At 42.1% G+C, this 25,883-nt stretch overlaps 1 protein-coding gene and 1 pseudogene across 1 annotated transcript in view; both read left to right on the top strand.

The window, feature by feature from the left end:
* Positions 1 to 25,883, top strand: part of UNC79 (unc-79 homolog (C. elegans)) — a 216,593-nt gene that overhangs the window by 103,308 nt on the left and 87,402 nt on the right. Inside the window, exons 15-24 of the mRNA XM_004681598.2 lie at positions 6,003 to 6,193; positions 6,766 to 6,889; positions 8,864 to 9,004; positions 11,091 to 11,312; positions 13,290 to 13,517; positions 15,146 to 15,287; positions 17,468 to 17,547; positions 17,629 to 17,777; positions 20,490 to 20,647; positions 24,049 to 24,230. Coding sequence (XP_004681655.2) covers positions 6,003 to 6,193; positions 6,766 to 6,889; positions 8,864 to 9,004; positions 11,091 to 11,312; positions 13,290 to 13,517; positions 15,146 to 15,287; positions 17,468 to 17,547; positions 17,629 to 17,777; positions 20,490 to 20,647; positions 24,049 to 24,230 — 1,617 coding nt within the window. The remainder of the gene's footprint in view (positions 1 to 6,002; positions 6,194 to 6,765; positions 6,890 to 8,863; positions 9,005 to 11,090; positions 11,313 to 13,289; positions 13,518 to 15,145; positions 15,288 to 17,467; positions 17,548 to 17,628; positions 17,778 to 20,489; positions 20,648 to 24,048; positions 24,231 to 25,883) is intronic.
* Positions 882 to 1,242, top strand: LOC101630508 (annotated as a pseudogene).

The following is a 25,883-nucleotide window of genomic DNA, read 5'->3' as shown; positions in this document are numbered from 1 at the left end:
ACTAAATTTGGCCTTATAACTTACATAAGTGCAGCAAAAATGGAAACTGACTACCTCAGTTTACTTAAGTTTTCTTTGCTGGAACTTTCATAAGGTATCACAGGTTGAATTTTTAAACCTTGTTGAAGATAGGAAGCCAAACTAAGAAATCTCCTTCCCCTCCCCAAAACAGATTCTTTACCACTTTCTATTTCTATTGGGATTTTTGTTCTTTACTTTCCTCTTTCACATTCAGGAAAACTTCCAACCAACCTCTAAACAACTATTTTGGGATGGAATTATTTAAGATGACATCAATGTTTTATAATCATAACTATTTATAATATATTAACTTGGATGATAAATCCACAAAGAGTAAAAATGTATGTTTGTAACATATTCAGTGCTGATAACTGAAAAGACACAGATGCTTTGTTCAATCAACAATCTTAAGTTAGTCTTAATTTCCAGATTCTCCCAAATCATATGCTCTTAAAAAACATTTGGGTTGGGCCCTCCCTGGTGGCCAGCGGATTAAAGCACAGCACTAAGAAGCTAAAGCCACTTCCGCATGAGTTCAATTCCTGCCTGCCCCGGAGGTGACCACAGGGCGCCGCAGACCTCTCCTGACCCGCGGGCTGCCCCCCTCAGCAGTGTACTTTGTCGATCTGCCTGTTCTGCTCCCCGCTCTGAATCTGGTGAATCATCTCACCCTCCGCATCTCTGGCCTGTACCCCAGTTCTGTATGAATGAATAAATAAATCTTAAAAAACAAACAAAAAAAAACATTTGGGTTACTGGGGCTTGTGCCGGCTGATGGTGGCCACGTGGGGCTGGTGGCCGCGGCCTCTGGTCTGGGAAGAGCCCCGCCCTCATGGAGGCAGGAGAGCTGAGCCCGAGCCATGGCTAGTACAATGGTAGCAGCTGGACTGGCCACTACTGCTGTAGGATTTGCAGGCCACCATGTTTTGCAAGCCATGAAGCATATAGAGCTCCTCAAGTAAAGCAAGACTTTTCCAAAGTCTACCAAAATCTGCTTTCAGTGGTGGCTATTACAGAGGTGGGTTTGAACCCAAAATGACAAAACAGGAAAGCAGCATTACTATTAGGTGTAAGCCTAATAAGCTGCTAATAAAGGAAAAATAAGAGATGCCCATTGACGAAGTATGCATTTAAATCACCCAGACAAGGGAGGATCTCCTTACAGAGCAGCCAAAATCAACAAAGCTAAAGATTTACTAGAAGGTCAAGCTAAAAAATGAAGTAAATGTCTGATGAATTTTAAGTTCTTAGCAGTTAATGTATAACACCAACTTTTTGATAAAATGCTTCAAAGCTACAAATCTTAGAAATGATTTAGCAAAAACTAAAAGCTAGAAGCCTTGGGATTAGTTTTTTGTTTAAATTTGAGAATACCTATGAGGGCTTTAGATCATTGTAAGTAATTGACGCAAGCATAACTCAGGCTATTTGTAAATCATAAACTTGGAGGCTAATATTTAGTTATGGATGAACACATGCAACTTGAATAACAATTCATTACTCATTAAATTTTGTAACTATTTCAATGAACATAACATTTCTGTTCTCAGTAAGTTCCCCAGTCTTAATGGAAGACCGTAAACTGACAGTTACGTGAAATTAAAAAAAACCCAAAAAACCATTTGGGTTACTTCCTATATATTTGGAGAGTTTTAGAAATATTTAATTCATATTATCCCTTATCTTTTAAAAAGTTCATTTAGAATAGAGATCTTCTGAGAGAATTCACCAGAGACAGAGCCGGGAACAGAACAGGCAAACAGACTGAAATACACTGCTGAGGGGAGCAACGGGAGGTCAGGAGAGGTCTGCTGTGCCATGTGGCTCACCCCCTGGCTGGCGGCAGACAGCAGCACTGCACTTCATCCCATTGTGCCACCAGGGAGGGCCAAGAGAGTCTGGTGTTTTTAATCTGTCTGGGTAGGGACCTACTTGTTGAGAAGGCTCAGAGGGCCTTATTGAGGAGGTGGAGGCCTAGGGCAATTACTTTTGAAATTGCTTTTTCTTGTTAAGTGCAGGACAGTCCCTTTTCTAACGCTCTGACTTTTTATAGTATTGGGAAGCATCTTGAAATGAATAGCAAAGGCTTTGGCTTTAGTCAGAAAGGTGGGTGGACTTTGGGATACTTCTACAGTGACAATTATATTTTTGTAAAGACTCAGTAAGGTGAGGGCATTAAAAAATTTCATCGAAGCAACACTGGTTTATTATTCAACTTGCAGTCATCCAGCTGTATCAACATTTGTAAATACTACATTTACTACATTATAGTCACCACTGACAGTCTATTTCCCAGCTACCTCTGTAAATTGACCCCCTTTAACTTATTACCTACCTTCATCGCCCTTCCTCTCTGGAAAACACTACTCAAGGACAGTTATTTTTAATTCTTCCAAGAATAAGGTAGTGGCCCCAGTGACATTAAAGTTTGGCCTTCCTATCCAACTACATTATTTTGAATATATAAATACCAGAGCAGATTCCCAACTATGGTGAAGAATAAGAGTCCTGTGTTCTGAGACTTCTAGATTTATAGCCGTGTAGCTGTGTGCCTTTGGAATGTTTTTTATAAATTGTTTGGAGAAAGCTTTAGGATATATGTCTTTCCTTTGAGTAGATGGTTCCAATTTAGCGCAATTAAACTTTGGAAGAAAGTCCCCTGGACTAACGCCATCTGGGCCTAAGTATCAACCTCCAACTGGATCATGTGTAGCAAGAATGTAGAGGAGGGGAGTTTAAGGTGGGTGTGGATTATAATTTTTGTTGTAAATTTGGTGTCTGTTCCTTAATTTTATTAGGGAAGTCTTTTAGGCTAGTTATGGTCTTTTTTTTTTTTTTTTTTTTGTATGTTTGCCCTTCCTTTAACCCATATTGATAATAGGCCATTTGTTTACAGTGATGACTGGTCTTTTGAGCATGGTGGGGAGAGCCATTCTTTATAATGCTCTAAAACTCTTAAAATAGAAAACTTTTCCAAATCAAAGGATTTGTTATCAGGCCACTGACAAAATTTGGATCTCTAAAATATATCTCAAAACCAGTAAGACCAAGGAGTGAACTTAACAAGGGAGGGAAGGGCCTATACAATGAAAACTGCAAGACTTTGTTAAAAGAAATAGAAAACATAAAAGAATATTAAGATATTCCCTGCTCATGGATTGCAAGAGTTAACATTGTTAAAATGACCATCTAGCTCCAAGCAAAATATGAATTCGTTGTAATCTATATCAAAGTTTCAATGAGATTTTTCAAAGTATTGTAACAAACATTACTAAAATGCATATGGAACCATAAAAGGCCCCAAATAGCCAAAAAAAATTCAGACAAAAGGGAAAGAATTGGTCCTCCCTGGTGGTGCAGAGGGTTAAAGCACAGCACTAAGAAGCTAAAGCCACTTCAGCATGAGTTCGATTCCCGCCTGCCCCGGAGGTGACCACATGGCATGGCAGACCTCTCCTGATCTGCCTGCTGCTCTCCTCAGCAGTGTACTTTGATGATCTGCCTGTTCTGCTCCCAATTCTGTCTCTGGTGAACCCCAGTTCTGTATGCACAAATACATAAATCTTAAAAAAAAAGGGGGGGGGAGAAGAATTGTGGCATCATATGTCCAGGCTTAAAATTATATTATAAACCTATCACAAATAAAAACAGTATGTTACTAGAAAAAAATGTACTCACAAACCAATGGAATAGAATTGAAAGCCCAGAATTAAAACGTCACATCTATGGACAGTTAACTTATGGCAAAGGAGCCAAGATTATACATTGAAAAAAGGATATAAACAGTGTTTGGAAAACTGGACAGTCACGTGCAAAAAAAATAAACGAGATCACTTTTTCAGATCATATACAAAAATGAACTCAAAATGAACAAAACACTTGTATGTAAGACTTGGGATCATAAAATACATAGAATAAAATATATGCAAAACACTTCATGACATGGGTTTCAGTGATAACTTTATGGACTGGTCTCCAGCAGCAAGAGAAACAGGGAATATAAACAACTGGAACTATATCAAATTAAAACAGCTTCTGAGAGTGAAAGAAACTATACTAAAACAAATGGCACCCTGTTGATGGGAGAAAATCTTTGCACATCATGCACCTGACACAGGGCTGATATATAAGATCTACTAAGTAGGTACACAACTAAACAAAGAGAAAACAAATAACCCAATTCAAACAAGGGCAGAAGAGCTAAGTAGACATTTCTGTAAAGGAGACATAGAGATGGGCGATAAGCTCATGAAAAAATGCTCCTCATTACTTATTGTCTGGGAAATGCAAATCAAAATCACAGTCATATACTACCTCACATTAATTAGTATGGAACATGTCTAAAATGCAAAACCAACAAATGTTGTCAAGGAAGTGGATAAGAAGGAACCCTTGTACACTGTTGGTTGGAATGTAGTCTTGTCCAGCCCCTGTGGGAAATAGTATGGAGATATCCCAAAAATAAAAATAGATCTACCATATGATCCAGCAATTCTCCTCCTGGGTATTTACCTAAAGCATGCAAAAGCACTTACTTAGAGGGAAATATGGACTCCTCTCTTCACTGAAGCAATATTTATAATAGCCTAACTATGGAAACAACCTAAATGCCCAGATACAGATGAATAGATTAAGAAACTGTGGAAATTGTGGTGTATATACGCAATGGGAAACTACTCAGCTATAAAAAAGACAAGCATTTTCTTTTGGTGAGAGTTTAGACTGGAGTGAAATAATTTAGGAGGAGGAAGACCAATGCCATGTGATGTTACTAATTTGTGGAAAACAAAGAAATCAAACAAAGAGTCATGTAAAGCCAACCCAATAACAAATGCTAGAAATCTGACTGTAGATTTGAGTCTGCTGCTGGGGAGTGTGGAAACAACAGTGGGAGGAGGCACAATACACTGTGACGGAGGACTTCCAGGACCTTGGTGGAGGTAAGGTGACATACACCTGAAAGCTGCGGTCCTGTAGTCTCTGCATCATGTATATTGTCATGAATAAGTGAAAAATAATAAAACAAGCAAAGTCAGTAAACCTTTATATGGCTAAACTATAAATTACTCAAAGGAACCTCAGCTGAGATACATTCCAGGATTGCAACATTATCAGTATTAGCTCTTCAGAGTCTGTGCCCATGTCCTGAATATCTACTCCATCATCTGGGATGTTGGCCGATGCGATACCAAATACATAGCTGAGCCTTAAGGAGAACTGATTTGATTGTCTTGACTATCTGGAAGTTTAGATGTAATAATTTAACATTTAAAGTTGGATTTGTTTACAGTAAGGTCATTGCCCACACATGTTGTGTGGTAAAGATTCAGAGCCACTTGACCCTTTGCACTTGAGTGTTTTTAGTAAAAAATATGGGCTTTGTATCTAAAATCAGAGTCATAAACACAACTGAAACGTGTGGCTTTTGTTTTTTCCTGGGTATAGTAAAAATACTATTTCTTATACTTTAAAAAAAGCAAAAAGTTTAAAATCTTTTTATTTGCAGATTTAAGCAGACTTAGAATAGTCTTAAGAAAAAAAATTGTGACAAAATATACCCCATAGACCTCTCTGCCACTTTCTTTTCTGTAGTGGAAGATCTTCAATACAAAGTGTATGGTCGTGGATTTGCGCTCCTCCGAAGCACAGGCGTAAATGCACATGTTCGTAGTGGCTTGGCCATAGCAGGCACATCAGGCTAGGAGTAAATCTTGGGAACTTAAATTCACAGGTGATTTGAAAATCTTCAATGACAATTCCAGATTCAGTGTGTAGTGAGTACTTGGACCTATTTGTAACTTTGCTTTTTGTAAGTAATGATCCTGGTGCTTAACAGATTCTTCCAAGTCTGCAGGTACCTGGCAGAGGTTCAGGGATCATAGACTGGTCTCTCCTGGTACCTTCTCTTGTAGGCAGTCCATGAGCACAGTTATAACAAGCGTGGTTTGCTCTCTCCCCTGTGGCTGTGGCAATGCCCTCAGGTTGGCGGGTACTGGGACAAGTCGTGCAGCACAGTGACACAGCTGAAGGAGGGCCTCAACCGGATCCTCTGCCTGATCCCGTACAATGTGATCAACCAGTCGGTGTGGGAATGTGTCATGCCCGAGTGGCTGGAAGCCATCAGAACAGAAGTCCCAGATAATCAGTTAAAAGAATTCAGGGAAGTATTAAGGTGGGTAAGTAGTTTAATGAAGTCGTAATTATAGTGAGCTCTATTGAATAAAGCTTACTGAGCAGATTCTGTTTGCCAGGCATTGTGCTAATAAGCGTTGAATAGAATCGCACTTACTCTTTAACAACCCTGTAGAGAAATTTGAAGGACCACAATGACTGCTATAAATCACGTTAACGTGATCTGGAATTTTTCAGAAAGCATTTTGTTCTTATGGAATAATAAATGGCTACATCCTAGTGCTTACTTCTTTTCAAGTATAATTATTTAGATAAGGAGGGAAACACGTAAAGGGAAAATGTTTTTAGATCCGGGGAAAGCAACTCTAATTTTTTAGAAATGCAATTTCTTCTGTTAATCCTAATGTGAGCCTGAGCACCAATGCTATTGACCATCATATTAATTATTTATCTCTATTTCAATGATATAAGCTACTCTAGTAAAATGGAGCTTGCTTATAATAGTTGCACATACAGATGATTTCTAGTGTTTGGAAAGATGCACTCAGACATGCAACAGTAGGCTTTACTGTGTGCCTGTTGATAATTTATTTTTTTGGCTCTGCTTTCCAGCAAAATGTTTGACATTGAGCTCTGTCCTCTGCCTTTTTCAATGGAAGAGATGTTTGGCTTTATTAGTTGTCGGTTCACGGGATACCCTTCCTCTGTGCAAGAACAAGCTTTGCTATGGCTTCATGTAAGTGAATGACACTTTTGATCACTATGTGCAATGGTTCTCAGCTATGAACTTTCGATTCTCAGGTAGAGAGGTGGAGAGTTTTTACAGAAGCCATGTACCTGTATATTTGCTGAGGACTCTCTGTAGACTAGTAACTTATAGGCACAGGTAAATATAGTTCAGATATATTTAGTTACTGTTGCAGTTAGTAAAATACAAATGTTTTCAGTAGTAATACTGAATTTATAGTAACTATTGGTCCTTATGTATGCTTGTACTAATGGCTATTAAAAATACAGTAGTTGTCTTCTGGGATCCTGATAAATCTTTTGATACCCAGTACATACTTTACTTTGGAGAGGTTGAGAACTACTGAATTAGGAAGCCACTGATGCTGCTCCCTCAGCCTGGAATGACTTTCTTTCCTGTCCCCACTCGTGAACTCCATCTCACCTTTCAAAATCCAACTCATAAATGATCGCATCTATGAAGTTTTCTACTACTTCACACCCCCATATTCCTATCAAAATTCATTATTCCTTCCCCAGATTCTCTGTGTGCCTCTGACTAATTAGAGAATTCATTTCCCCCCTTTTCTTCCCTTGTTGACAAACGACTTGAGGAACCAAGTCATTGTTAACCAATCCTTTTCTTTTTTGAATTTGCAACTCCCTCCATCCTTTCCTTTCAGCATCTGGAATATGCTCTGTATTTAGTGGATGTTCAATAAATTGGGTTGGATACTTGATATAAAACTTGGGTAGTTTCAAAAAAGGAGGGTGGAACTAATATTTAGGTTAGTGATGGGTAGAGAGATATATTTATATATCATGGAAGGTGGTGACCCCAAAAACATTTCAAGTTGAAACGATGTCTTTCCAGATTCTAAACTAAGGAACAATGCTTTCATAACCTAGAGAGTCAAGAGGTCATTTTAAAAAGTAGTCTTTGAGATCCAGAATTTCAACTTTTCATCCCATATGGGTCTAAATAAAATAATTTCTCATTTTAGGAAAGACCATCCTGTACAGATGGCTACATGTTGCCTCAGTTGCTCAGTTTATGGCACTGGGGGTTGAGCAAACCAAGCTTTTACCCCATCTCTGCCATAGCTAGAATAATTACACTTTGCATGCTTTTTTAACCTGGCTTTGAGACAGCTTTGGTTTGAAGGCAGGATGCTGAAGGACGTTGAAGGAAAATCAACATCTCTGCCTAGTAGTTCAGTTAGTCTAGTAGTTTTGAACTACTAGACTTAGTTTTGAACTACTGGACTAAACATTTGGGAAATAGAGTGAATAATACAATAATTAAAGTTGACCCATTGGAAACAGTTATAGAATGCCTATCTTCCAGGCACTATAATAGGCAATGGGATAAAAATGGGGTAAGAAATGGTCATTTTTGCATTCTTCAAGGAGCTCATAGTGGGAGAAATAGTATCAAATAACCAAATTTAATAAGTGTTAATTGTACTAGTAAATGCATAGACAAAGCTCTAAGAAAGTGGAGAATAGGGGATAGGGTCATTCTATCTGAAGGAAGGAGACATTTACTTCCCGAAAATTCATTACAGATAAGGTAGTTTGATTTTGACAGAGGGATACCTGAGCTTGAGATCAAGATTAAATGGGCTATGCATTGTTGGGAGGGTACACTGAGGGAGGAGTGCTGGGGACTGTGCTGTGCAGAGAAAGGTGATGAAGTAAGGCTCTTGCTGTGATGGAAAGGAGGGGACAGTGTCACAGGAAACTTAGAAGTTTTAATAGAAAAAATCTGGCAATTTATTGGGTGGGGGTTGGGGGTGAGGAAGAGGCAACTTGGATTGCCTTACTGTGAAAATTTGAGAGTGACTGAGCTGATAAGAATATGTGGAAGGCTAAATATCCATATGTTCAGTAGTTCACATTGGAAAAAATGTTGTGTGTGTGTGTTTTTTTTTTGAGTTTTAAAGTTTATATTTTGGGGGGATATATGCCTTGTTTTCCCCAGGTATTATCGGAGTTAGACATCATGGTTCCACTTCAACTATTAATAAGTATGTTTTCTGATGGAGTTAATTCTGTCAAAGAACTGGCAAATCAAAGAAAATCAAGAGTCAGTGAACTGACAGGGAACCTTGCAGCTCGAAGGGTAATTATTGCCACAACTGTTTTTGTTTTATTTGTTAAGATTAATAACTCTTGTCAGCTGCTCTGGGCCTAAAAGTAGCATCATATTAAATTTCTCTGAAAAATGCCTTTTCATTTTATCTCACTGTTAATCTTTTGATCACATTAAATGATAGGCAGCATTTATGTTTGTGTGTATCATTTATGAAAGAGATGTTTGCTATAGATTGTAATTACTAAGTTATTGAGTTTTCATTTTCCTTTGGGTTTTTCTCCTACACTTACCTGTTAGCTATGTCTCACCCTTGATGAAAGGAAAAAGACTAATTTTGGGGGTACTGACTGTTTTGATCTTCTGGAGAATTCTTTGACAGCTGTTAGGCAGACCAGGCTTTGGGGGTGAAGAGTTTGCATGTGTTGGTTTTTTCCCTGTTATGTTTTGAGAAGATTTGACAGGTGGTAGTGACCAGAGTGTTACTATCACCCTGCACCCTGCGCATTTCATCAACCCCTTTGTGGCTCTGTGGTGAGAACAGGAACTATTGTGTATGAAAACTGTTGGAAATTTTGACAGTTTTTCTAAGGAGGACCTGATGAACTGAGGTTTCTGCTGATGAACTGAGGTTCTCAAGGCATGATCATTTTTGGAGAGCTGACTCTCAATCCCTCCTGTTAAGCCTTTCCATGAAAATCCTCCCACTATGGACAGGCCCCTACTCAATCTACCTACTATCAAGGAATTAGAAAATTAGAAAAATGAAACATAATCTTGGAATATAACATAATCATAGTTTGGAGTCCATTTTTTTTAATCATTATTTTTCAATTCCCTCATATGAGCTAGCTGCCAAACACATTTTGTTTCTAACCTTTAATATTGCGTTATCTAATACAGCACTTTCTACTGTGCTGCAGTGTGCTCACAATTCTCGATATCACAGAATTGTGTGAGGCACACAGGGAAGAGCTCATTATCCTCATTTTACATCTACTGAACCTGAGGCTCAATGAAGTGAAGTGCTTTGTCATAGATAACACTGTGGATGCCAAGCTATTCTGATTCTTAATGGAGAATGGAGTACTCTTCTCCCTTACCGTAAATATGGTATTTAAGTTGCTTCTGGCCACTAGAAAGATTTTTAGGAGAGAAAATCTGATTTGAGACCGACATACTGGTCTGTCAGTCAAAGTCATGCAACAGAATTGCACCCAACAATATTGAACCCAAGTGGTTCAAATAAACAAGTTTTAATGGAGATGCTATATAGGCATACACAGGTTTATGAGACAGGAGGTTGTAAAGGTTGGTGTCTGATAAAGTGCCAAGAGTCTGGCAATAGTTCAGTGGGAAGCCATTATACCCTTGGGTGAGAAGAATGAGGGAAAGAATTCCTGGAGCCCACAGGGAAGTGAAGTTATAAGGAAGGACTTGCTCGAGGAGCTATAGAGTGATGGGTATACCACTAGAGACATAGCATCAAAGAGGACAGGAGGTGGGAAAAAATACCCCTACCTCTTTCTCTTCCAGCTTCAGGTCTTCTGCTGGTACCTCTCATGATTGAATTCAACAAGAAGCTAACTAGCAAGCAAGCCAGGAAAGACTCTGTCCTTGGGTACAGAGCAGTAATACAAAGGACCATGAGGGCAGGAGTGGGACGTGGGGTGGCATATAGAGAATAACCAATATAACAGGTTTGATGTGTATTATTTACCCACAGAAGCTTAGTAATTTTCAGAGAATATTCTTCTTTAACCAGTTGTTTCAGTATGAGATTCTACATTTGCTATTCTAACAGCGATCTTGCAGTCAGTTCTCATTTTTCAGGCTATGATTTTTAGGAGATTCAGACAATTTGTTTTAATTGGGAATGTTTGACGGAAATGAAATAGAGAATGGTAAATATAGCTGCATTCTTCAAAGTGCTGGTGTTTTTTTTCATTCATCTGACAATTAGAAAGTATGGGTGATTTTATTTTTTATTTTTAAAGTTTGAGAAGATCCATAGTATTGCTAAGGAGGGAAACTAGCGTGACAACTAGAAATAAAAGCTTTTTTGCATGTTAGAGCTTCTGCCAATTCACTTAAACATGTTAATGTTTTCTCGTAGGTGAGTGTTGCCTCTGATCCTGGTCGACGAGTTCAGCACAATATGCTGAGTCCATTTCATAGTCCTTTCCAGAGTCCATTTCGGAGTCCTATGCGTAGTCCATTTCGTAGTCCTTTCAAGAATTTTGGACACCCAGGAGGAAGGACTATTGACTTTGATTGTGAAGATGATGAAATGAATCTAAATTGTTTCATCCTCATGTTTGATCTTCTCCTGAAGCAGGTAGCTGAAGCATGCGCTTCCTTTAGTTCAGAAGTGAAGAAGGAGGGAAAGCACTGTATAGTGATTCTCTGTGTAGGGCATCGTCACACTTATTAAAATGATGCAGCATGACTCAAGATATTTTGTGAATACCTTTGGGGATTTACTAAAAAGCCTGAAAAATATTTGTATGAAAATCTGCACTGATGTTGACATATGATAATGGATATGAATTTTGGCAACACCCTAATATCATTAGAATTGATTCTGTCAAACAAATTGGTGTAAACTGGGTAATGGTATTTATTGGAAGAGCACAATACAATTCTAAAAGGATGGGCTGATTTTAATATATTTCAAATGATTTTTGAAGATAATATAAAAAGAGTTGAAAATGTTTTGGTCAGAAAAACCTTACTTCTTAACTTTTTATATTCCGAAATTTCATGTAACAAGAGTACAAAGAATTATCCAGTATTCCTTTACATTCTCTAGATACTAATATTTACATTTATCTCTCTATATATATGTTTATGAATGAATTATAAAACTTAAGAAATTAATCATTTGAAAATAAGCTGCAAACATCATGTTTCTTTATCCTTAAACACTTTGAAGTATAATTTTCTAAAGAATAAGGACATTCTCTTACATAAAATCAGTTATTAAAATCTGGAACTTAACATTGCTGTAATACTATCATGTATTATCTAACTTACAGAAATTACTCATTTTAAAAATTGATAATGATCATCATTTTTATAACAAAAGAAAAAATGTATTTGAGGAGTTAATCCAGCATCACTCATTGCATTTATTTGTCCTGCTTCACTAGCCTCCCTTAATACAGGATAGTTCTTCAGTCTTTCTCTTGCTTTGATGTTCTTGACATTTTTGAAGACTATGGTCCAGTTATTTGTAGAATGTCTCTCAATTTGAGATTGTCTGATGTTTCCTTATGAGTTGACTTGGGGTAAGCATTTTTGGCAGGAATACCACAGATGTGATGCTTTGTCTTTTTCAATGCGCCAAATCAGGAGGCACATGACATGATAATGGAAAAGGTGGTTTTTCCTTGGAAAAGCAAAAATGTGGTTAATTTCTCCAAGATTTCTTTGCCACAAAGTCACTATTTTCTCCTTTGTAATGAATAAATAACTTCTAGGGAGATACTTTTAAGAATTTCCTGTTTCTCATTAGACTTTTAGCATCCAATAACCTGAATCAGTTATTACCATCATGGTTACCAAATATGAATATTCTAGGTCCATTATATATTTTATTAGCTGATATATATATATATATATATGCATATGTTATATATATATATACACATACACACATAAATATATACATACATACACATATAAATATAAAATCTGTCTATTATACTTGCATGTACTCATGGATTCTTATTTTAGTCAGTGGTTAAAATCTGTTCTATGATTATTTATTTTGATGTTCGTATTATCCCAAATATGGAGAATGGGAGATAGTCTCCCATTCAGACTGGCTCATGTGTTTTTTTGACATTTGCATCATTCTTTAAACACATCCTTAATTTCTGACATGACAAGAATCTACCAGGCTCATTTTATGTTTTCCTAGCCCTAACCCGGGAATCAGCCATTTCTCCAAGGAGCCCGGTTCTTTCTAGTGGATAATGGTATTTAGAAACCAAGATCTGGACTCTAGGTGAGGAGTAGTAATTTTTAAATGTGTAAAATCTCACATAGTGATGAGCTTAAAAGAAAACTCTTTTAAATAAATGTCCTATATGATTTTAAAAATGCTTTCTATTACTCAGCTTTATATTATTTTTAGAAAATCAGTAGGAAGTAATATACACTACTGACCTAGAATCTATATAATCTTTTAAGAATTTATTATGCCAGTTAGTGAAAATTATCCACAATTAGTGAGCTAATGGAATATTGGACAAAAGGACCAAACTCCTTTTTTTTCTGGTCTTTTTTTTTTTTTTTTTCTGTCTTTCAGATGGAGTTACAAGATGATGGGATCACCATGGGGTTAGAGCACAGCTTATCAAAGGACATTATTTCCATTATAAACAATGTCTTCCAAGCCCCCTGGGGAGGTTCCCACACCTGCCAGAAGGAGGAAAAAGCAATTGAGTGTAACTTATGTCAATCTAGTATTCTCTGCTATCAGCTTGCTTGTGAGCTCCTGGAGAGACTGGCTCCCAAAGAAGAAAGCCGGCTGGTGGTAAGCAGTTGAAAAAATGAGCTGAACCACATCTAACAGAAAAAAGTTCTTGTGTAATGGAACTTCCTCCAGTCTTGTCTTATTTTTTATGCTGGGTTATACATGTGACTGTGTTAAAAGAAAGTTTCCTTCTTTCTTACACCAAGACAAGCTCTTCAAAAAGGATGTGAGATGGAGTTACATTATACAGAATTCTTTTTTTAAAAAAAGATTTAGTAATTTATGCATACAACAGCTGTGTTTCAGGGCAGAGGTGCAGGGGTGGTAAGAGGAGTCATCAGAAACAGAGTGGATTGCAGAACAGGCAGGTTGACAAAGTACACTTCTGAGGGGAGCAGCAGGAAAACCAGGAAACATCTGCCGAGCCATGTGGGTCAGCTCCCTGGCTGGGAATTGAACTCATGCTGAAGTGGTTGCACTTAGCTTCACAGAGCTGCGTTTTAACCAGTTGCGCCACCAGGGAAGGCCCAGCATTATACAGACTTCTACTAAGTGTCTTGAGTTAGAGTTATAGCACATTCATTCACACGGTATTCACAAGTAGAAAGCATGACTGGTATTTAAACTATTTTTTTAAATTATAAAGTTATATCACTAAGTTTAGAAAACATACCTACTATAAAATGTACGTGTCAGATATTGAGGAAGTACGCTGATGTGATCTCTAAGAGTTCCTAGGTAATCTCAATTTGCGAAGATGGGGAAGAAGGGAAGATAAGAAAAAATGAGGAAGCTAGAGGCACAAGAGAAAACCAAGGAAGAGTAATAACTCCGAAACCAAAGAAGGAGATAGTTTCAAAAAGCCTCACATATAATAGATGAAAATATATGTAAATATATAGTGTTAAGTATATTCTCATGGTGATGTAACCAAACCCCACAACTTTTTCATTTTACAATTCTGTACCTTGGTGACTCCTGTGACTTGGAACCTGTGACACCACCATCTCACTTTTTCTTTATGCCTTTGACTACTGCAGTACCTCATAAGTGGGTTCTTACAATACTTGCCCTTTCCTGCCTGGCTTTTTTTTTCACTTGGCATAATGTCCTGATGGCTCAGTCATGTTGTAGCACATGCTGTAATTTTCTCTTCACGGCTGAATAATCTTCCACTAGATGTAACACCAAATTTTGCCTCCCTGATCATCTGCTGATGGGCATTGGGTTGCCATACCCAACTTTCACATGGAAGAGCAGTTTCTTGCTTCTATTTGACAACCCGTATTCACATCTTCACATATTTCTGCGAACCCCTTGTCTTTTTCTGCTAATAGAACTGTTGTAGAACAAAGTGCATGTAGATTTGGAATCACTTGGTGAGTGGGTCACGGATCTCAAGGATTAAAGCAGAGATGGGTCTGCTGGCTTAGAAAGTTTGAAAATGTTATAGAGACGTTTCCATATTTATATCAAGGGAATGAAAATGTTTCAGTAACCCTGATCCAAATTTCATTAAGCCATTATGAGAATAAGCTCTACACTTTTGCAAGGCAGGTCTCCACTCTCCAGGGATCGGTCCTGGCCTGGGGACACAACAGGCATTTTCCCATCTGTGTTGAGCTAACAGGAACTGTTCATTCCCTCCCTAAGGGCTGCTCAGCTGGCCGCATGTCTGTTTATTTCAGGAGCCTACGGACAGCCTTGAGGATAGTCTCCTTTCTTCCAGACCAGAGTTTATTATAGGCCCTGAAGGTGAAGAGGAGGAGAGTCCAGCAGCCAAGCATGGCGAGAACCCAGGCAACCGCACTGAGCCCATGGAACATGCTGGTAGGTGCACCCTGGCTGACGGGTACAGTATGTGTCACAGTACACATCCATTGTGCTCAGGCGCAAGGTCAGACCTGCTTTCTTACTGTGACTCGGGAAAGTTCAGGCGAGGCTTCCTGAGTACGGACTTGTGAAATGAGCCCTCGCCCCCAGACTGGGGTGCACATAGGCGTGACATGCTTCCAGCAGAACACCAGTCACTGAGCATCCTTCTGGCAGCAGGAGTGCCATCCACAAGCCCCCAGTGTTAATACAAAATGCATCACCTTCCTGTGCACAGCCTATCATGTTCTGTGTGGAGAAAGAGCTGTGAACAAGAGCGAATGGCTGATGTGGTGGGTGTGGACACTCTTGACAGCCTCTCAGGGCATTCGGCCAAAGCATATTTTTGGATAGAGATGACAGGCTTGGCCAGGACCCTGGACACTCTTGTTGTTTGTGCCCCAGGATGGCTTTCTCGTTAGCTTAAAGGTTCTGCATGGGCTGAGGAGTCCAGCAGGTGCCTGAAATATTGTCAGCTCCTCACGCTCTGCAGGAGTTTCGGGAACTTGGAGTGTGACCCCACATGGCTCAGGGAAGCCTGAGTTCTAAATTTGCACTCTGGCCCTTGAGCATTTGGACAAGACCTTGAACAATTGTGGGTAACTTTTTAATTTCTGTGTCCACTGGCCTGACTGCTATAATAGCTGGTTCACGGGTGCTGTGCTGCCCCAGCCTGGCTTGGGGAGTGTGGGCTTTCCAGTGCTCCTGTGGTGAGCAGTAGACATCACTAAGTCACTGTCGGTGAGCTCTCTTGCAGTTCCTGGGGCACCTTTTCCAGGCTAGTGCAACTCCATCATTGTTGTCAGAGTCTTGGCCAGGCCTAGCTGCCTCTGCTTGGTTGTGTAAAAGGTCAGTGGTGCGTGAGGGCTTATCTGATTGAGAGCCCCATATGCTTAGAATGTGCACGAACACCCGAGACGACCTCCGTCCTGACCTTCAGCTTGCACTTGAAGTGGTAAAGATTCCTTTTGCTCCCTGGAGGCCTCTCTTACTTGGGGTGGCAAGTGGGGTGAAGACAGATGGTGAAGGGCTCCCCCCACCGCCTCACCCAGGGAGCTTGGATTAGTCCTATCGCATATGTTGGAGTTATGAGACTTCTTTCAAGAAAGCGTTCCACAGGAAGGAAGTCTGAAAGCTGCTGATCTGGTTCAGCCTTTCTCTCTGTGCAGATGAGGAACAAACATCGCAGACAGGCCAAACAGCTCTTTCGTGGTGGGGGGCTTGTTCGACTCGTTCCTAATTTATGTCCCTGCTTACCGTGCTTCCAAAACCACTGGAGCATCAGGATCACCTGAGAGTTAAACACAAACGGAAGGCATGAGCTCTACCCTCCCGCCCCGTTTCTGGCCACCCCAGGGGTGGGGGCGTGAGAACCGGATGCTCTGCTCCTATATAGCTAGTTGTGGCGGGGTCAAGACCCGATTTTGTGGTTTACTGAGAGTGAATTCCCCACTGCTGCCCAGGCGCTGGGTCGTGTGTCTGCCAGGCAGGGGAGACCTCAGGCGCCTCCGTAGATGTGCCAAGACTCGTGGCAACTCGCACACATTTTACATTAATTTCTGTACCTGGTTAATGTGTGAATTCGTTTTCCAGTCTGTCCATGTGCAGTGTGCTCTCATGCCCTTCCACCCCTCGTGGCAGCCAGGGTTTTACAGATGGTCACCAAAAGCTAAAACCACGAGTAGTTGTTCCATCTCGATTGTGCTCAGCTTCTTCAAAATGCCGCTTCCTGGGGCGCACGTGCCAGAAACCCTCCTTGAGCACCTGCTCTAATGTGAATGCCTCTTTGCAGTCTGTACCTGCTTATCTCCCTTTCAGGTGGGCAGGTGTATCTGATCAGGCCCCAGCCTGCTGCAGAGTGGGGAGCCGCAGTGGGCCTGGGCTGCTGAGGGAGCCAGAGGCACCCGAGTCTGCTGTGGGCGCAGCGGGGAAGGGCAGCAGAGAACCCGAAGTCTTCGTGGCTCCCTCCTCCTGCCTCAAAGAATGGGCATACGCTAACTTGGGAGCAAATTAAACCATGGCACACATTCTCTGAAATGCACTGTGCATCTGTGCCACCGCTCTTGGGTTTTAGGATTTTTGACCATGGACGAACAAGGAGGACTTGTGCTCATTTTCATGTAATTATTTTTTCACAGCAATAAAGAATGACACTGAGAGAAAATTTTGCTACCAGCAGCTGCCAGTAACTTTGAGGCTGATCTACACTATTTTCCAGGTATGTGTTTTTTGGAAGGAAATGGGCTTTCATAGCATTATTGCCTTGGATGACTCAGTGACCATGTGCTTCTTTGACCAGGAAATGGCTAAGTTTGAAGAGCCAGACATTCTGTTTAACATGCTCAACTGCCTGAAGATTCTCTGCCTCCATGGAGAGTGCTTATATATCGCCAGAAAAGATCATCCTCAGTTTTTAGCCTACATTCAGGACCATATGTTGATTGCAAGGTATGTCTTCCCAACAGTTCATTTATTTTTTGTTTATATTTTAGGCTTTAGGTGTGAAAAAATTAGAATGAGACTTACCAGTTCATTTGGATTCTTTTTCTTAGCAGAACAGCTTGATTGCTTTGGGAACTACTGTTGTTTCTTTGATGTAGTCTAATTTTTAAGTACATCAGTATGAAAAATAAGATTTTTCTTTGCTAAAAATAGAGAAGGTAGAATAATTTTTTTTTTATGCCTTTCAGTTCTTAGATGGGACACTTTAGAAAAAGTCAGCCCGCATGCCAGCATTCCCCTGCTGAACTGGGTTACTTAATTTTGTATGTGCAGCAGAACCCCAAATAGACATGGGAAACCTCTCCTTATATTGTCTGATAAGATATTTTTTAGAGACCACTGAAGCATTTTGAGAAAAGAATATTGCCCTGATTTTCAAACTGTTATTTTTTTCTCTGAAAACCCTGAAATAATTGCTATAATCTTCCTGAAAGTAAGTCAGAGAAATATTATCCTTATTTGCACGTAAGAGATGAAGGTGATTAAAAGAGGTTGGTCCAGATTAATTTAGTGGCAAAACAAAGTTAAGGCTCCTTCTTTACTCTTTTTGTTAATTTATTCATTCTATTAACAGATTATTACTAAATATATTATTATTACTACAGGCATTTTGGGGAATTTGTAAACTTATTAGAGGGGAGTAAATTCTTTGTTTAGGGAAGGTGATTGTGTGACTTATTGTTCAAACTCATCTGCTTTTTGAAAGTGAAGAGCAGACTTTCATTATAGTCCCAAGACACTGAGGTATAGTCTAACATCTTGGATAAGCAAAGACCACTGGTCACCTTCTGTATGTGCAAATTGCTCTCAACTCAGGGGTGTGTGATGGGTGACTGTACAGCTCAGAGGTGGGAGAGGTCATTTCTGGATGATTAGAGAAGGGCTGTGAGGCAGATGCCTTTGGTTGGACCTTAAGGTGATGACCAGCATTTTGATAGGGAGCGTCCCAGGACTGGGAACACTACGTGGGCCGGTTTGTGGTCACAGATGCGCCCTTGGGCCACAGGGACTGTTTGTGGCACTGGCCCCTGCCTCTGCCTTTGGGGCTCAGAGCCCAGACTTTTCTCTCAGTGTACCACCCTGACACGAGAACTGTGAAGGGACTTGGGGAGAGGACACTTCCTTTCAAGCTGGGCGTCCTCGGAGGATTTGGACAGCCACAGGCGCCTGTGCAAACCGAGTTTGGGTCACAGAGATGACCTGGGCTGTGCTGCGTGCAGCTCGCCTCCTGTGAGTGAACAGCGGGGGCCCAGGGCCAGGCCAGGCCAGGCGCCTCTTCGCTGCAGGCCTCCTGTCTGCGGGCCGCAGAGACGGCGCCACCCTCAGCCTCCCGCCAGCGACGGTGGTGCAGGCTGGGTGCCGCGCTGTGACAGTTACGCCACGTCGTCGCACGTCATACACCTCTTTGGGGGGAAACAAAGTCAAAAATGCACGCTTGGTTACACCGCTTGTTGGTGGCAGGCCTGGGATTAGATCCTTGCTTGGCTGCCAGGGCTCAGGTACAGCATATGGTGTTTGAAAAATGCCCCCGTTCCCTCCTGAGCTCTACTGGCTGGTCGGGAACAGGCCTCCCCAGGGACTGGCGCCACCCTAGGGTCTCTGCAAAACGGGGGTGGTGCCTGGCCCCCATCTCTCGCGTCCCAGGGGGAGCCCTGGGGGCTTGGTTGTGTCACAAGTAGTTTTGATTCAGATATTAACTTCGGAGCCGAATGAAAATAAAACAAAACAACAAAAATGAACAAAAGGCATGCTTTTTTACATAAATGAGTGAGAAATCTGAAAACAGTACTGGATGATCACTAAAGATGTGTGTTCAGAATTCGTCTGGCTGAAGTGGATTGAGCCTGACTCCACTGGCCAAGGCGCATCGTGAGCCGCAGTGGCCCCTGACAGGAGGGCCTGTCCTCCCTCTCGGGATGTCGCCAGGACTAGCTCACTCCTGTCCCCCTCTCCCTGCCCGTCACCAGCCTGACCCCCGCAGCACTGGCTGCTCGTCCTTGTGAGGTGGGAAGGGGGCACTAGGGGGTCTGAACTCACACTGCCCTCTCGTCTGAGCTGAAGGACAGAGACCTTCTATCTCCCAGTTTCCGTATCTGGAGAAAAGACTTCTGGGGGTCCCCGGCTTGGGTCTCATGCCTGTCCAGGCCAGTCACCCCTCTTACAGGACTTAGACAGACTGGGGGACCTTTTTGGCAGTGCTGCCAGGGGTGGAAAGGCCTTCTTGATAGGAAAGAGTTCCTGCTAGAATATAGGTAGAAAGGAAACGGCCGCTGGCCACCTCCCCAGATGGTCAGTGTAAGAAAGATCTTCAGATCACTTACCACGTCATTTCACCGTGGCTAATATCAGCATGATGTGCTAGTTAGTGTTCATTGTTCATTTATATACTCTCTTTTATAACATACAGTTTTATGTTAAGAAAGTAATGCTAAAAGGCATTTTTGTCTAATGTTGCATAAAAGTAACTTCCTAAAAATAGTAATAGAACAGGGCATAGGTAGGTTCATCAGAGGATTATAGTCTCATGGGTGATTTTGATTTTTCCAACGGCATCTCTACCAGCTTCCTACTAACTACCTTCCCGTGAAGGATGGCTAGGGTGTTTCCCTGGGCAGGCCATCGTGACTGTAACCGCCTTGCTTCTCCTTGACTCCCCAGCCTGTGGAGAGTCGTCAAGTCTGAGTTTTCCCAGCTGTCTTCACTGGCAGTCCCCCTCCTTCTCCACGCTCTGTCGCTTCCTCATGGTGCTGACATCTTCTGGACAATCATCAACGGCAATTTCAACAGCAAAGACTGGAAGATGAGATTTGAAGCAGGTACCCCTGTGTTTGGTTAAGCGTTCTTCTGGGTCACAAGGCACCCGGATGGCTGGTCATGACACCAGTTTTTGGACCTTTCTTTCCCGCCTCTTTCCTAAAGGACCATGGCCTGCGGGCTAGGGCCACGCTGTTTCATCTTGGCTGACGCCCTCTGTGACGCTTTTTGCAGAACGGTCCTTAGGAAGGCTGGCCCCGGCCGGCTAGCCTAGGGTAACCTCAGTGTCTGTGGTCCAGGCATATTTGTGATTTGCAGCTGGGTCCTGGCTTGAGTGATAAATTATGAGTTACTTTCATTCAAATAAATGTGAATATTTATTTAAAATGCAGGCCCCATCGTAGACCTGCTGAATCAAAACCTCAGGGGTGAGGCCAGGAATCTACATGTTGAACAGGTTCTCCGGGTAATTCCAGTTTGAGAACCTCTGCTGTCTCCTTGCCACTGGAGCATCAAGGCCCAGTCTGGTGCAGCGAGGGGTATAATTTCCTAGTGCTCAGACAGCAAATTCTCAGAGGCTCTTGGGAGGGAAGCAGCCTGGAGGTGTTTTCTTTGCCTCATGCCTGCTGACTCCATGGTGAGTACCCCTTGAGTATTCCCGGGGAGTAGCAGGCATGTTCTCAGGGAGCATGGGCCTGGCCAAAGTGATTCTTTAATCTTAGAGCCTCAAAAATTTACCAAAGAGGTTTCATCAGGTGAGTTAACTAGGATAGATCCCTAATGTCACAAACAGTTCCTGCTTTTTGACACCCCCACACACCTCAGAGGCTGGTATATTTATATGATAACACATGATGCTGTAGGGCACAGGTTAGAGTAAAAGTTTCTAGCAAAGCGCTACATGATATTGACAACAGGTTATAGAAATTTAAATACAAATGAGACAAATATATTTTTTAAAGATTTATTTATTTATGCACACAGAACTGGGTACAGGCCAGAGGTGCAGGGGTGGTGAGAGGCTTCCCCAGCGACAGAGTGGGGCGCAGAACTGGCCGACTGACAAGTACACTGCTGAGGGGAGCAGCAGGCGGGTCAGGAGAGGTCTGCCGCGCCATGTGGGTCACCTCCTGGGCTGGGGATCGAACTCATGCTGAAGTGGCATTAGCTTCTTCAGTGTGCTTTAACCTGCTGTGCCACCAGGGAGGGCCCACAAATAAAACAAATATTGTCACTATGCTATTTCGTTCCAATTTAAGGATTAGATTGTAGCCAGATTAATTTTCTTAATCACAGCTCTGACACTGCTGTTGCTTTGTGCAAAACATTTGTAATGGGTTTTAAATGCCTAAATAATTAAATTCAGATTCCTTAAGCTGACATGCAAAACCTCCCATGGTCTAACCGTTCTTTATATTCTAAATGCATCATTCATTACCTTTCCTCACTGCTCACTGCTTCCCCTCACGCAGCACACACCACCATTCTCGGTGGTCCACCTGAAAGGTCCCAGTTGTTTGCTCCACCTTCAAATGTTACCACTGAATTCTACTTTCTTGGCTCCCTTGGTGAAGAGTCATTTCTTTACCCCTAGATCTTCCAAAGTTTTTACTTAAACCTCATTAGTACCATTTACAGCTTTTTTTTTTTTTTTTAATTTTTACATTTCAGTTACACTTGTAACTGACTTGGCTTTGAATCCAAGACTGGTGAATGACTCATGTCTTGGTCTACTCAGGCTACTGTAACAGGATACTATACGCTTCAGCCACAGAATTTGTTTTCTCACAGTGCTGGGGCTGAGAAGTCTAAGTCAAGGGGCTTCATGATTGGTGTCTCGGGAGAGCTCGTACCAGCTCTCTTGTCAGTGCAACATGGCAGGATGTGAGAGACCTGTGCTCTCCTTTTCTCAGCTCTAAAGACATTAACCCCATCGTAGGGACCCACCTTCATGGCGTCATCGAAACCTAGTTACCTCCCAAAGGCTGTACCTACAAGCCCCATTACACTGGGAGTTAGAGCTTTAATATGTGAAGTTGAGGGGGCCCAGGGGAGGGAGGGACACAGACATTCATTCCACAGCAATTGGTTTTTCCTTTTCTATCTCCCTTAAATACCTAACATAGTTCCTTAGTTACATACATTTATGTGCTTAACCTGTGCATTTTAAAAATAAGTGAATTGGTGCATTTCTTGAATAACATACTGTGTGGATGAGTCATTATGGGAGCGATAAAGTGTACACAGATTCCTGTTGTCAAGATGCCCCTAATTTAATCAATGAGACCAATGTAAACAGGTGAGAGGCTAATAAACTGTAAAGGTATAAGTCTAATCCAAGATCAGAAAAGCTCTGTCACATCCCTACTGCATATAAACACACAAAATAGTATTTTTGGAGGAGTTCTTGGAATGGAAGGCCACTGGGGGGCAGGGTGGACTATGCAGTAGCGAGAGTTTCAGCAGCAGATTCTTTAAAGATGGTAGAATGTCAGTAAGCAGAGAGGAAGAGAAGGGTGTTCCCGGCCGGGGACGCGTGAGCGGAGCATGAATGTTCTTGTTTGCGCTGCACCACGCTCTGCGGTTCTGCCAACTACCGTAACTTTATTTATAAAGCTGTGCTTTAAGAGTGAGCGGGATCGGGGCCCCCTGGCCGCGCAGCGGGTTAAAGCGCAGCACTGAGAATCTTAAGCCACTTCCGTGTGAGTTCGATTCCCCGATCCCGCCTGCCCCAGAGGTGACCACATGGCGCAGCAGACCTCTCCTGACCCGCCCGCTGCTCCCCTCAGCAGTGTCCTTCGTCAATCTGCCTGTTCTGCTCCCCACTCTGTCTCTGGTGAAGCCTCTCACCCTCCGCATCTCTGGCCTGTACCCCAGTTCTGTATGAAAAAAATAAATAAATCTTAAAAAAAAAAAAAAGAGAGTGAGTGGGATCAAGTAACATAGATTTGTAGACTAATTAGAAATCTATCAAGTAAGCCTGGATCATTTCAAAAAAATCTGTGACTTGTGTAGCCCCAGGAAGACCGTCACAGCATGACCTGAGAAACGCCGAGTCGGGGTTCCAGAGTACCTGGAGCCAGGCCCTGGCACCTCCCTCACCCTCCCACCCTCCTCTCTCCATGGTCTGCAGATTCTCTGTGGAATGGCCAAGGAAATGAGCATGGAGGCTTGCTGAATAGTTTGAAGTGTAATTAATTGGAAGTTAAACAAAGGAAAAGATCACTAAAGAAGTAGAAAGATAACCCAGAGCGAATCAAGGCTGCCTGGCAGAAAATGCTGCACTGGGCAGCCTTTGCTGTGGAGATAAAAGGGGTCCGGGAGAAGGTGGCATTAGACTTTTCATTTGGAATTTAAAAGCAGCAGATAGGGGCCCAGAGAAAACTTTTTCGCTGTGGGTTCTGTCCTCTAGACGTCTAGATAAATGTCTTTTTTGTTGTTGTTCTCTGCCTTTACGTTGCAGTGGAAAAAGTGGCTGTAATTTGCCGATTTCTGGATATTCACTCAGTGACCAAAAACCACTTGCTGAAGTACTCCCTGGCACACGCCTTCTGCTGCTTCCTGACGGCGGTTGAAGATGTGAACCCAGCCGTGGCCACCAGGGCCGGCCTTCTGCTGGACACCATCAAGAGGCCAGCGCTGCAGGTAACACCCTCATCGCTTGCTGTCTGCTCTGCGGAGTGGCTTTCCTTTTCGCTCCACTAACTATTGAGTAATTTGTCACATAAACACATACACTGTTGCTGCTTCTGATGGTGGACATTTTTAAATTGGGAAAAACACCCTAGAACCCCATTGTGTGAACAGACCTCTTGATATTATTGCCCAACACTTTATTTTTCAGTCTTTGTCCCCCTGCTGGTATCAGTTCTGAGACATGCAGTTATTGGACAGCGTGGGGCGGGGGCAGATTTTTATTTTTTAAAGATTTATTTATTTATGCATTTAAGCACTGGGGCACAGGCCAGAGGTGTGAGGTGGGTGGTGAGATGACTCACTAGAGACAAAGTGGGGAGCAGAACAGGCGGATCCACTGAAATACACTGCTGAGGGGAGCAGCCGGCGGGATGGGTCATGTGGGTCACTTCCCCGGCTGGGGATCGAACACGTGATGCAGTGGCTGGGGGTAGCTTCCTAGTGCTGCGCCTTGACCCCTTGCACTACCAGGGGAGCCCCCTGTGGCAGATTTTTAAATGCGGCTAGGTTTATCTTATATTACTTAACTGTTGTCTGGACTGGAAACCCTTGGCATTAGAAGCTAGATGCTAAGGGAAATCAGATGAATGATGACATAAAGTGAAGCAAAACACGAGAAGGCAAATATGCTACTCATTTGAAATGCCACAAATGAAACCCCAAGAGACATGAAGTCTGAGACCTGGAGAGAGTTGCATACTTCTCCCATTGGGCACCTTTATTTTAAGCTGAGAAACCAGCTCTCTGAGAAGTAATGTGACTGATCAAAGCGTCCAGAGCAAAAAAGGGCGCGCACCAAAGTTAAAACCTCCAAGGTCCTGATCAGTTTTCCCAGACTGGTACCTGATTTATTATCTTATTATTATTAAACCACTAGTAATGACAAGAGTTCACGTTTGTCACATAGGTGCTATGTTTTCAGGGCAGTGTATTAAAAATGTCCCATCACAGAGTGTCTTGGTCCTTACAATGACCTTTTATTTGTTCCCATTTTAGAGGAAGGGAAGCTGAGGGTTAGAAAAATTAAGTGACTTTTTCAGAGTTACACACCTAGTAGATGGCAGAGCAAACCCAGGTCCAACTTTGATAAAGTCCATGACTTAGCTGTGAGTATGTGTGTGTCTACTGCCTCCCCATCAGGGCCAGGGTCTTCCTGTAACAAAGACTAAAAAGAAAGGCAAATTGTGCAGGATCTGAAAAAACATAAGATCATGCTCCCCGTGGATCCACACAATCCCCTGTAAAATTCCCAGTTATCTTCTGGGTAGTTTTTCTTGGTTGGTCTTGGTAAGACCAGGCAGTAGTATGTCTTACCTCTTTCAGGGGTCTGATGCATAGGAGTACTGATTAGATGAGAGGCACATGACTCAATGAGATAGCTTTTACTTTTTTTTTTTTAAGATTTATTTATTTGTGCATACAGAACTGGGGTACAGGCCAGAGGCTCAGGGGCGGTGAGAGGCTTCACCAAAGACAGAGTGGGGAGCAGAACTCAGAACTGGCAGATCGACGAAGTACACTGCTGAGGGGAGCAGTGGGCGGGTCAGGAGAGGTCTGCCATGCCATGTGGGTCAGCGCCGGGGCAGGCAGGAATAGAATTCA

The sequence above is a fragment of the Condylura cristata genome, unplaced genomic scaffold (genome assembly GCF_000260355.1).
Source record: "Condylura cristata isolate star-nosed mole 26May11 unplaced genomic scaffold, ConCri1.0 scaffold00013, whole genome shotgun sequence".
Taxonomy (NCBI): Eukaryota; Metazoa; Chordata; class Mammalia; order Eulipotyphla; family Talpidae; genus Condylura; species Condylura cristata.
This window is presented reverse-complemented; position numbering and strand designations above follow the sequence as displayed.